This window comes from Canis lupus (genome assembly GCF_048164855.1).
Source record: "Canis lupus baileyi chromosome 3 unlocalized genomic scaffold, mCanLup2.hap1 SUPER_3_unloc_1, whole genome shotgun sequence".
Taxonomy (NCBI): Eukaryota; Metazoa; Chordata; class Mammalia; order Carnivora; family Canidae; genus Canis; species Canis lupus.
Genome location: NW_027326404.1, coordinates 267,779 through 280,203, shown reverse-complemented (window position 1 = coordinate 280,203; position 12,425 = coordinate 267,779). Strand labels below are relative to the sequence as shown.

The window sequence follows — 12,425 nt, the reverse complement described above, 5'->3', positions numbered from 1 at the left end:
ATATATTCAGGGTCCTAAATGAAAAGAACATGCAACCAAGAATACTTTATCCAGCAAGGCTCTCATTCAAAATGGAAGGAGAGATAAAGAGCTTCCAAGACAGGCAGCAACTAAAAGAATATGTGACCTCCAAACCAGCTCTGCAAGAAATTTTAAGGGGGACTCTTAAAATTCCCCTTTAAGAAGAAGTTCAGTGGAACAGTCCACAAAAACAAGGACTGAATAGATATCATGATGACACTAAACTCATATCTCTCAATAGTAACTCTGAATGTGAACGGGCTTAATGACCCCATCAAAAGGCGCAGGGTTTCAGACTGGATAAAAAAGCAGGACCCATCTATTTGCTGTCTACAAGAGACTCATTTTAGACAGAAGGACACCTACAGCCTGAAAATAAAAGGTTGGAGAACCATTTACCATTCGAATGGTCCTCAAAAGAAAGCAGGGGTAGCCATCCTTATATCAGATAAACTAAAATTTACCCCAAAGACTGTAGTGAGAGATGAAGAGGGACACTATATCATACTTAAAGGATCTATTCAACAAGAGGACTTAACAATCCTCAATATATATGCCCCGAATGTGGGAGCTGCCAAATATATCAATCAATTATTAACCAAAGTGAAGAAATACTTAGATAATAGTACACTTATACTAGGTGACTTCAATCTAGCTCTTTCTATACTCGATAGGTCTTCTAAGCACAACATCTCCAAAGAAACGAGAGCTTTAAATGAGACACTGGACCAGATGGATTTCACAGATATCTACAGAACTTTACATCCAAACTCAACTGAATACACATTCTTCTCAAGCGCACATGGAACTTTCTCCAGAATAGACCACATATTGGGTCACAAATCGGGTCTGAACCGGTACCAAAAGATTGGGATTGTTCCCTGCATATTCTCAGACCATAATGCCTTGAAATTAGAACTAAATCACAACAAGAAGTTTGGAAGGACCTCAAACACGTGGAGGTTAAGGACCATCCTGCTAAAAGATAAAAGGGTCAACCAGGAAATTAAGGAAGAATTAAAAAGATTCATGGAAACTAATGAGAATGAAGATACAACCGTTCAAAATCTTTGGGATGCAGCAAAAGCAGTCCTAAGGGGGAAATACATCGCAATACAAGCATCCATTCAAAAACAGGAAAGAACTCAAATACAAAAGCTAACCTTACACATAAAGGAGCGAGAGAAAAAACAGCAAATAGATCCTACACCCAAGAGAAGAAGGGAGTTAATAAAGATTCGAGCAGAACTCAACGAAATCGAGATCAGAAGAACTGTGGAACAGATCAACAGAACCAGGAGTTGGTTCTTTGAAAGAATTAATAAGATAGATAAACCATTAGCCAGCCTTATTAAAAAGAAGAGAGAGAAGACTAAAAAAAAATCATGAATGAGAAAGGAGAGATCACTACCAACACCAAGGAAATACAAACGATTTTAAAAACATATTATGAACAGCTATACGCCAATAAATTAGGCAATCTGGAAGAAATGGACGCATTCCTGGAAAGCCACAAACTACCAAAACTGGAACAGGAAGAAATAGAAAACCTGAACAGGCCAATAACCAGGGAGGAAATTGAAGCAGTCATCAAAAACCTCCCAAGACACAAGAGTCCAGGGCCAGATGGCTTCCCAGGGGAATTTTATCAAACGTTTAAAGAAGAAACCATACCTATTCTCCTAAAGCTGTTTGGAAAGATAGAAAGAGATGGAGTACTTCCAAATTCGTTCTATGAGGCCAGCATCACCTTAATTCCAAAACCAGACAAAGACCCCACCAAAAAGGAGAATTACAGACCAATATCCCTGATGAACATGGATGCAAAAATTCTCAACAAGATACTGGCCAATAGGATCCAACAGTACATTAAGAAAATTATTCACCATGACCAAGTAGGATTTATCCCTGGGACACAAGGCTGGTTCAACACCCGTAAAACAATCAATGTGATTCATCATATCAGCAAGAGAAAAACCAAGAACCATATGATCCTCTCATTGGATGCAGAGAAAGCATTTGACAAAATACAGCATCCATTCCTGATCAAAACTCTTCAGAGTGTAGGGATCGAGGGAACATTCCTCGACATCTTAAAAGCCATCTATGAAAAGCCCACAGCAAATATAATTCTCAATGGGGAAGCACTGGGAGCCTTTCCCCTAAGATCAGGAACAAGACAGGGATGTCCACTCTCACCACTGCTGTTCAACATAGTACTGGAAGTCCTAGCCTCAGCAATCAGACAACAAAAAGACATTAAAGGCATTCAGATTGGCAAAGAAGAAGTCAAACTCTCCCTCTTCGCTGATGACATGATACTCTACATAGAAAACCCAAAAGTCTCCACCCCAAGATTGCTAGAACTCATACAGCAATTCGGTAGCGTGGCAGGTTACAAAATCAATGCCCAGAAGTCAGTGGCATTTCTATACACTAACAATGAGACTGAAGAAAGAGAAATTAAGGAGTCAATCCCATTTACAATTGCACCCAAAAGCATAAGATACCTAGGAATAAACCTAACCAAAGATGTAAAGGATCTATATCCTCAAAACTATAGAACACTTCTGAAAGAAATTGAGGAAGACACAAAGAGATGGAAAAATATTCCATGCTCATGGATTGGCAGAATTAATATTGTGAAAATGTCAATGTTACCCAGGGCAATATACACGTTTAATGCAATCCCTATCAAAATACCATGGACTTTCTTCAGAGAGTTAGAACAAATTATTTTAAGATTTGTGTGGAATCAGAAAAGACCCCGAATAGCCAGGGGAATTTTAAAAAAGAAAACCATATCTGGGGGCATCACAATGCCAGATTTCAGGTTGTACTACAAAGCTGTGGTCATCAAGACAGTGTGGTACTGGCACAAAAACAGACACATAGATCAGTGGAACAGAATAGAGAATCCAGAAGTGGACCCTGAACTTTATGGGCAACTAATATTCGATAAAAGAGGAAAGACTATCCATTGGAAGAAAGACAGTCTCTTCAATAAATGGTGCTGGGAAAATTGGACATCCACATGCAGAAGAATGAAACTAGAGCACTCTCTTTCACCATACACAAAGATAAACTCAAAATGGATGAAAGATCTAAATGTGAGACAAGATTCCATCAAAATCCTAGAGAAGAACACAGGCAACACCCTTTTTGAACTCGGCCATAGTAACTTCTTGCAAGATACATCCACGAAGGCAAAAGAAACAAAAGCAAAAATGAACTATTGGGACTTCATCAAGATAAGAAGCTTTTGCACAGCAAATGATACAGTCAACAAAACTCAAAGACAACCTACAGAATGGGAGAAGATATTTGCAAATGACATATCAGATAAAGGGCTAGTTTCCAAGATCTATAAAGAACTTATTAAACTCAACAGCAAAGAAACAAACAATCCAATCATGAAATGGGCAAAAGACATGAACAGAAATCTCACAGAGGAAGACATAGACATGGCCAACATGCATATGAGAAAATGCTCTGCATCACTTGCCATCAGGGAAATACAAATCAAAACCACAATGAGATACCACCTCACACCAGTGAGAATGGGGAAAATTAACAAGGCAGGAAACAACAAATGTTGGAGAGGATGCGGAGAAAAGGGAACCCTCATACACTGTTGGTGGGAATGTGAACTGGTGCAGCCACTCTGGAAAACTGTGTGGAGGTTCCTCAAACAGTTAAAAATATATCTGCCCTACGACCCAGCAATTGCACTGTTGGGGATTTACCCCAAAGATACAAATGCAATGAAACGCCTGGACACCTGCACCCCGATGTTTCTAGCAGCAATGGCCACGATAGCCAAACTGTGGAAGGAGCCTTGGTGTCCATCGAAAGATGAATGGATAAAGAAGATGTGGTTTACGTATACAATGGAATATTACTCAGCTATTAGAAATGACAAATACCCACCATTTGCTTCAATGTGGATGGAACTGGAGGGTATTATGCTGAGTGAAGTAAGTCAGTCGGAGAGGGACAAACATTATATGTTCTCATTCATTTGGGGAATATAAATAATAGTGAAAGGGAATATAAGGGAAGAGAGAAGAAATGTGTGGGAAATATCAGAAAGGGAGACAGAACGTAAAGACTGCTAACTCTGGGAAACGAACTAGGGGTGGTAGAAGGGGAGGAGGGCGGGGGGTGGGAGTGAATGGGTGACGGGCACTGGGGGTTATTCTGTATGTTAGTAAATTGAACACCAATAAAAAATAAATTAAAAAAAAAAGTAGATGGGGCAGAGGGAGAGGGAGAGAGAATCTGAAGCAGACTCTGTGCTGAGCATAGAGCCCCATGCAGGGCTCAATCCCATGATCCTATGACTCTGAGACCACAACCTGAGCCAAAACCAAGAAATGGACCCTTACCTAATGGACTGTGCCACCTAGGCACCCCATTTATTTTATTTCATTCATAATATTTTTCATTTTAATTGTTTTTTTCCCAAAAATATAACATTCATAGAGATGCCTGGGTGGCTTAGCAGTTAAGTGCCTGCCTTCAGCCCAGGGTATGATCTTAGAGTCCTGGGATCAAGTCCCACATCAGGCTCCCTGCATGGACCCTGCTTCTCTCTCTGCCTATGTCTCTGCCTCTCTCTCTGTGTCTCTTAAGAATAAATAAATAAAATCTTTAAAAAAATAACATTCCACGGTGTCTAGCTTAACTGTAACCCTCCTTTACATCATAAACTTGAGTTGTTTGTGATTACAAACTCCCAAGTATTTTCCCACCTTTAAAAATGGTTTCATTTATCTTTATAGGTTAAAAACTCAAAATGAAAGACACATCATAGGCACCTTATAAAAGGGAATTTATGTTAATTTGGGAGTGACAGAAATTGGAATAGCATTATGGGTTCATCCCAGAGCTACTTGGTGGTCTTGGTTAATTAAATAAAATTATTCAATGCATTGCTTAGGCTAACAATTTATGCCTATGACTTTTTATCAGAACTCTTGCTTTAAAACTGGGTTGCTTTTGCTTGGAGGCCCCTTGTATATCCCTCAATAAGCACATCTCAACTCTTAAAGATTTCTTAAAGGGAGAAAGGGATGGATAAAAACCTAGCCATGAAAATCAGTTAAGATCTAAAAGATAAAATTCAAAATGCTTTACTACTTTACTGAAATATACCTATGATCTCATTAGAGGTGGTTTCCCTAAAGCAAAAATACTTATGTTTTGATCTCTCCATTGTTTAAAGCTAACTGTATAGACTTGTTATCACATTGTCAGTAAGAGTCTGTCTTTGAACCACAGCAAATTGTGCTCCAGAGTCACCCCAGAAATATGTCCAGCTTCCTAGATGTTCAAGTATCCTCTTAGCCTATGGTTTACCTTGGGTGGGCTATATCACCCAAGGTAATAAAAATATATTATTCTCAGTATATAGGTTCACTTCCAGGTCTTTAGTTTTCAAGTATAGAATAAGAGTTTCCATCTACACAAAAAGCATATTTACTCAGACATTTAAAGGTATATTGATAATTGGAGTTTATTTTTCTAAAGAGTAAAAATTCTTTAATAAAATTTTGAGAGAATGAAAATTGAGTTTCTAGAATTGTTTTTTTTTACACAATACACTTCTTATAGACAAAGAGAGAAAAGGGAGGCAGGGCATGGTGAAGAGATAGAAAGAAAATAGCTTTTAGAAAAATAAATTATTGAAAGTGAAGTCCAAAGAGAAGGAAAAAAAAAAGAATAGTAATTTCAACCACAGTTAATCTGAAGCCATGTAATTAAAACTGAGGGCAGTTGATAGATAAGAATAAGACCAGAAGTAATATTTTACAGCAGGATTAGTTCACTTCAAGGGTACTTAGTGCTTATGGAAAGTGTAAAGGGGGTGGAGGAAAGAAGGCTTAAACACTAAATTATCTTACAGCCTTTCAAATTATTTCTGCAGATCCTATTACAGTAAAGTAAGCAGAAAAGGGGCAGCAGAACAAATCATAAGAATTTTTGTATCTATCTGTCCAGTACTCAATAAAGAAAAGTGGCAGACACAGTAAAAGATGCTTTCATGTTCTGTTCATCACCATGCTGTCCTCGGATGCAGATATCATTTGGCACCACTGCAAAACTAAAATTTGGTGCAAATAAAGGCATATTCTCTGATTTCAGATATTTTCCCTTTCATCAATTCAGAATAACTCTGCCTTTTTCTCTTAAATTCCTATGGAAAATGCCATCTAATTCATATTCTTTTACATAATTTATCAAAATCTAGAACTTTTTCTTCTTGTATCAGAGTTAATAGTGTATAACTTTTAAGAGGCAGAACTACTCTTCTGTTCCATTGCTTCCTCTAGCTTCAGAATAATGTGTTAAAATATCTTAGACATCTTCTTTAAATGGCCCTTCTTTTAGTCTTAATCTTTTTTTTTTTTTTTTTTTTTTGAGCAGAGCAGAAAATAATAAGTTTACGGAATGGTGGAATTGAATGTTAGCTTCAGTATAAAGTATGCAGAGTGTGTGTGTGTGTGCGTGTGTGCATGTGTTTTTGAAGGAGAGACTCTGAACCATAAACAGAAATCTTCAGATAATGAGTCTGAGTGTCAAAATTAAATAAGAACCCCAAATCCAAATAGCAAGTTGAGTTACTAAGTAAAAGTCCTTTGGTATAATTAAATGGGCAAGGATAGAAATATCTATGTACCACTGTTTCCATTCAGTTCAATAATCTTGCTCCTATCTTTACAAAACTAAAATTTAAAATAATATTTTTGTTAAATGGATCCTTTCCTCTATCCATGGAATGCTCAAAGGAAAGTTTTAAGATTGAATGAAGAGATGAGAAAAATGTCATTGATGCAATCACCATTCTCCATGTGAACCAAGCAACAATGATTTTATTGCCTATACCTCAAAAATAGTTTTTATAGAGCCCTTGAATTACTTAATCACTAAGTGATTCCACTCTCTTATTTGTAATAAGTATTATTCCAAAAACACAGAGTAAGAAAAGTAATTTAAATATTTTATATTAAATAACATGCTATAAGATTAACCTAATTTCTGGAAGATGTCCATGACTTCTTTGGAGAAAACCTACAGTATTATTTCATCAATATTTTTCTTTTTTTATTGTTGACTTATTCCTCATCCCCATTTTAACCTTCCTTTTATCTGGAAGGAGTATAGATACCTATCAAAATTATAACTTTCAGACTTTTACCAGTTCTTTTTCATTGTATTTTAGTTAATCTGTAGTGTCAATACACATTAGGCTGAAGCGTGTTGCATCCAATATGATGGCAGCAGGGAATGTAGGAACCACAGAAGAGTGAAGCATTAGTTGTATTCAATGGTTGGTGATTGCTTCTCTGAAAAAGCAGAAATGTTTTAAGGCCTGCAGATTTCTGGAAGGTATTTGTGAGCTTATTCAATACAATGGTTTCCAGTTTTTGGAATGATCCATGTAAAATCCCTTTGAAAATAACCATGTCAGGCTAAATGTTTATTATATCATGAAAGTTTAATGATAATTTAAATAAAACTAGCCAGTTAAAGCAGTCCCTGTATTTCAAACATGGTAGTTTTCTAAAGAGCTATTCATGTGTCATTCCATGTGCTGTCCCAAAATATTGAACCCTACATCCAGAATATAGAAAACAGACCAAATAGAAGAAACAAGCAATGATGAAATATATAGGCTAATGCAATAAATCAGGTCATTCATGAAATGTATTATGTTGATAGGATAAATTTTAAGCCTTAGATTCCTTCCTGCATCTACTTAATTCATTTGTGTGAAAAGGAGCATTTCTAAAATGAGTTCTGACTACTCAGTCCTAACAGTTTGGTGAATTTGTCAACCTGAAAATTGCTATCAAATATTTCAGCATAAGCTATTTTAAAAATATTTTTGAATGTATAACTGAGGTAACAGAGAAAAAAACAAGAAAGGAAAATTATTTCCCAGTAGCCTAAAATTAAGATGATAAAGAAATTGAGTGTGAGTTAATAGCTGCAGCTGCCTGTAGGAATTTGCTGGTCTCAGTATCCAAGGGTCTGTGGTTTTAACCTACCATGTTGGACTTGGAGCTGTGAAAGGCACACAATTGTAGCTGAAATTCAAAGTCCTCCAAAGACTACGTCCCAAGTAAAAGGGCAGAACTAAAAAAAAAAAAAAAAAATCTTCCCAATGGGACAGTAAGAACTCAAGAAAACTTGTCTCTCTAGCCCTGGGCTCTGGATTAAGGGGGTGGGGGTTAATAGAGAGACAGAGAAATGAAATATCTAGTTTCCTTTGTGTATCCACGGCCCGAGGCCTGCCCCCATTCCTGTTTGGGGTCAGATTTACCTTGTCTACGTGGTTCAGGAATTCCTAAACTCAGAAACAGACATAAAAACCAACCTGGGCTAAAAAATAATAATAATGATAATAATAATAATCACCGTGGGCTGGAAAGATCCAGACAGCATCTATAAGAAATGAAAGCAACAATTTTGGGGATACATAACTTCATTCAAGGATTCCCACAAATATAACCTCACTTAAAAATGAACTCAGTAGGGATCCCTGGGTGGCGCAGCGGTTTAGTGCCTGCCTTTGGCCCAGGGCGCGATCCTGGAGACCCGGGATCGAATCCCACGTCGGGTTCCCAGTGCATGGAGCCTGCTTCTCCCTCTGCCTGTGTCTCTGCCTCTCTCTCTCTCTCTCTCACTGTGTGCCTATCATAAAATAAAATAAAATAAAAATTAAAAAAAAAATGAACTCAGTAACCCAAATTTAGGACACAAACTAGCAGTGTTGACGCCCAAGAATTCTCAATAATAGCATTCTCAAATAAAGACTATAAAATAACTGTTCTAAACATTTAAAGATACAAAAGAAATGGAAAAGAGAACAGACAGATATCCAGGCAGATTGAAAATAAAAAGAAGAACTTCCAGAAATAAAAAATTTATTGAAGTCAGAAGATGCACTGTCAAATACAAAGATTCTGAAATTTCCAGAGAGACAAAAAATATTTCCAAGTTGAAGAGTGAGATTCCTTACAGATACTTTCTTTACTCAAACCACATGCCATTTCACCAGTGACTTCTGGATCTTAACATGTGACTCTTATAACCTCTGAGAGCTAATTTATTGAGTTCTAGCAAATCCCAAGCCAGTATGCCATGTGTTAATTACACTGAATGGCCTCTTCAAAATAAACCACACAACACTGATGTTGATCCTGTTAGATTAAGACAAATTAAAAATCTAATACATAGTTTTGCTGTCAGGTCCTAAAGTTCAAAGGTCAATATGGTATATTGCAATAAGGCTATAGGTTACCCATGCCCCAATATTTTATCATAATAAACCAAATAGGGATGAAACACCCAGCAGTAGCCCATAAATCTATTAACAGTGAACTGTCAATGTCCTATATACCAGGGTAATTTGTTAATTCAGAGCTAGGTCTCTTTTTTCACTAGACCTTGTAAACTCCTTTCTGAAACATCAATAAACCATCTGCTTTGACTTGTTAATCAAATGACTTTATTCAGTCCAAAGCAATTTTTTCCTAATAAAAACAGAGTATTTATCTCCATGGCTATAAAAGAGGATTGTTTTCAACTGTTCACTTATAGTTAAGAAGCACATTTAGTTTGGATTGATTTCCAATGCTTCGGTCATATCTTGTCAATTTCCATTTCTTACACACAGCATCTCAGTTTAGCCATTTAGGAAAAGAAAAAAACAGTCAAATTCTGAATGTGGTATGGGACCAGTGCACAAAAACTCAAGAATAAGTTTGAGGAAAGAACTCACCCCAAATTACTGTAGATCAACATTTCAATATCCTGATTTCCCTCTGTCTGGAAATTTTCTTGTCATTCTAGATAGAATGTTCATACTAGCCACTGTTTCTCTCAACTGAGGTTTCCAGATATTTGCCTTTTAGTCAGTATAGCTCTGTTCTGAGTCACAGGGCAGATAATGTTTATAATAGAAACTTTTTATCCTCTCTTAGACTTTATTGTGTTATTGTAAAATAAAGTCAGCTTCAGTGAGATGAGATCAGAGATGTGAAGCTCTGCAAAGCTATCCCAGAAAATTGACCCCCTTTTCTCCAACCCACCAAACTGACATAAAATGAGTATTTCTGAGGTATCCGTGGGGATATTCTCAGTGCTTTGTGAATGAGCATCTTCAGGAATCGTCACGCTTCTTGCACCCTCTGTCCTTGGAGCTTACTGCCAGCTGGCAAATGGGAGCACAGCCTATGACCTCTGACCTTGAATCAGCTCCTCTTGGACTGTTAGAAAAATGATGTCTGGGGAGAGGTCTGAGCATTTGAGTTATTACTGGGTTCTGTCCTCTTAAAAAACAAAGAAGAAACTCATAGGTGTCCTTAATAAGCAGAGGCTTCAAATGCAGCACAAATCATGGTGCATTCTGGGAATTTTCTTGGGGCACAGCTTCCTTTCCCATTGCAAGTCCCTGAACAAAGGAAAAAATATGCAGCAAACAAAAAGTATAATTAAAATTCCTAAAGTGTTTATGCAGACTTGTTTTTATTCTTTTTATGCAGACATTATTTGGTGAGCTACCATTTAGATCTTTTTATGTTTGGGGTGGTATCATAGGAGAAGGATTGTCAAACAGTCCTGTTTCTCTCCATGTCCTTTTATCTACTCAATTTTACAAAGACGAGAAAAAAATCTTCTAAGCCCTTAATTCAAATTTTAGCCTCTTTTTGAGCCTAAAAGAGAAAACAGGAGAAACATCTGAGATTTTATGATTATAGCAATGAGTTTGTTTCTAATGTGTTCTAAGGTTTTCCTAACACTTATTGATTTTAACCTTATTCCCATAAGATTTTTCTCTTAATATTTCCATTAAAGTTGGAACCAAATACATTAAAATTAACTGCCCCTCAGGCATGAAGTTCTGCCAAATTAAATATCAATTATTTTTCACTTAGTAATAATGATTTCATTTTTGAACCCCCATCTTCACCCTGGCAGTATGTCTTCACACCTAACTCACACCATAACTAGGAAAGAGTACCAGTCATGAACTCATTAATGTTCTTCACACTGTAGCTCTCCACATTGAAGGTTATTTTCATAAGGACAGGGAGAGCCTATTACTAGAAATCTTGATGAAAGCAGTCCTTCAGATATGGTTGAGTAATAAAATCTTTGCATGAGAGGAACTAATGGACAGATTCCTAGACTTTAATATCGAGAAAGATAAATTGGACTGGAATAAGAATGGGAGTACCAGAATGTAGAAGAAAATTATGTACATAATTTAAAATGTGTGTTAAATTAAGCAACACAGACATATATTTTTAAACATACATTGTCATTATTAAACTCAGTGCTATAAATTCTCAGAAATGGCTAATTTATGGACTTGAGTAATATTTTGGAGGTAGAGAATAGTAGAGCATGATATAATTATATTTAGAATTCAGAATCAAATAAAAGGCCAATTCTTAAAGTTTATGCCAGACAAAATATACTTGGCTTAAATAATTTGATTTGACCATCAATATGGTCCCCAAATCCCTGAGTGGGTAGGTTCTCTTTTAACCTTGTTTATTTGGGGTTTTTTTGGCTTTGTTTTTCCCTAGTAACATACAGTCTGGATTTGGGTTTTGTAAAATATTTTATTGAAAGTTTTACCAAAGTTTTACTAAAAGTCTGTTACAGGACAGGAAAAAGAAAAAAAAACACATTGATTTTAAGAGGCAGACTAAGTCATGACTCAAAATCCAATGATGATTGGATAGCACAATTGAAGGTCACCTTTTTTTTAAAAAAATTTTTTTACTTATTTACTTATGATAGACATAGAGAGAGAGAGAGAGGCAGAGACACAGGAGGAGGGAGAAGCAGGCTCCATGCCAGGAGACCGACGTGGGACTCGATCCCGGGACTCCAGAATCGCGCCCTGGGTCAAAGGCAGGCGCCAAACCACTGAGCCACCCAGGGATCCCCTGAAGGTCACCTTTTTATCAGAGATGAAGAATCTAAGAGGGTGAATAACATGCTGGGAGACACTGTGGTTAGACTAGGTTAAAAGATCAAAGACTGTGCAGAATATTTGTGAAGTTGACTAAGGAATAGGTAGAAACAAATAATAGGGAAATAAAAAATTGATTAAAATGTTCCTACTTGGTAAAGCAATAATCATATAAAAGCTAGTATATAGTTGAAAGGAATACAATTATATATTTCTGTTCCTTTTGGTAGGACTACCCAAGAAGATTGTGTTGCATTTTGAAGATATTAATAAAAGGAAATTAATAAGACTATATTTTTAGACATTAAAGTCAAGTTCATTTTTTTTTAAAGTCAAGTTTAATAGAAGTTAATATGTGTGGCTTGACTAAAAAAAACTAGATTTGAGTTTTGTAAAATGAGAAGGGGCT

General features: G+C 36.5%; 1 protein-coding gene across 5 annotated transcripts in view; it reads right to left on the bottom strand.

Annotated features, from left to right (window-relative positions):
* The window catches only part of LOC140629206 (leucine-rich repeat-containing protein 37B-like), a 135,018-nt gene that overhangs the window by 46,211 nt on the left and 76,382 nt on the right, over window positions 1–12,425 (bottom strand). The window contains exon 13 of one of the 5 annotated variants that reach the window (XM_072818790.1): window positions 8,938–10,483. The exons of 1 other annotated variant lie outside the window; for it this stretch is intronic. In XM_072818790.1, the coding sequence (XP_072674891.1) occupies window positions 10,411–10,483 (73 nt within the window). In that variant the 3' untranslated portion in view covers window positions 8,938–10,410. 3 more of the 5 variants (XR_012027049.1, XM_072818795.1, XM_072818792.1) reach the window with 3 other exon arrangements.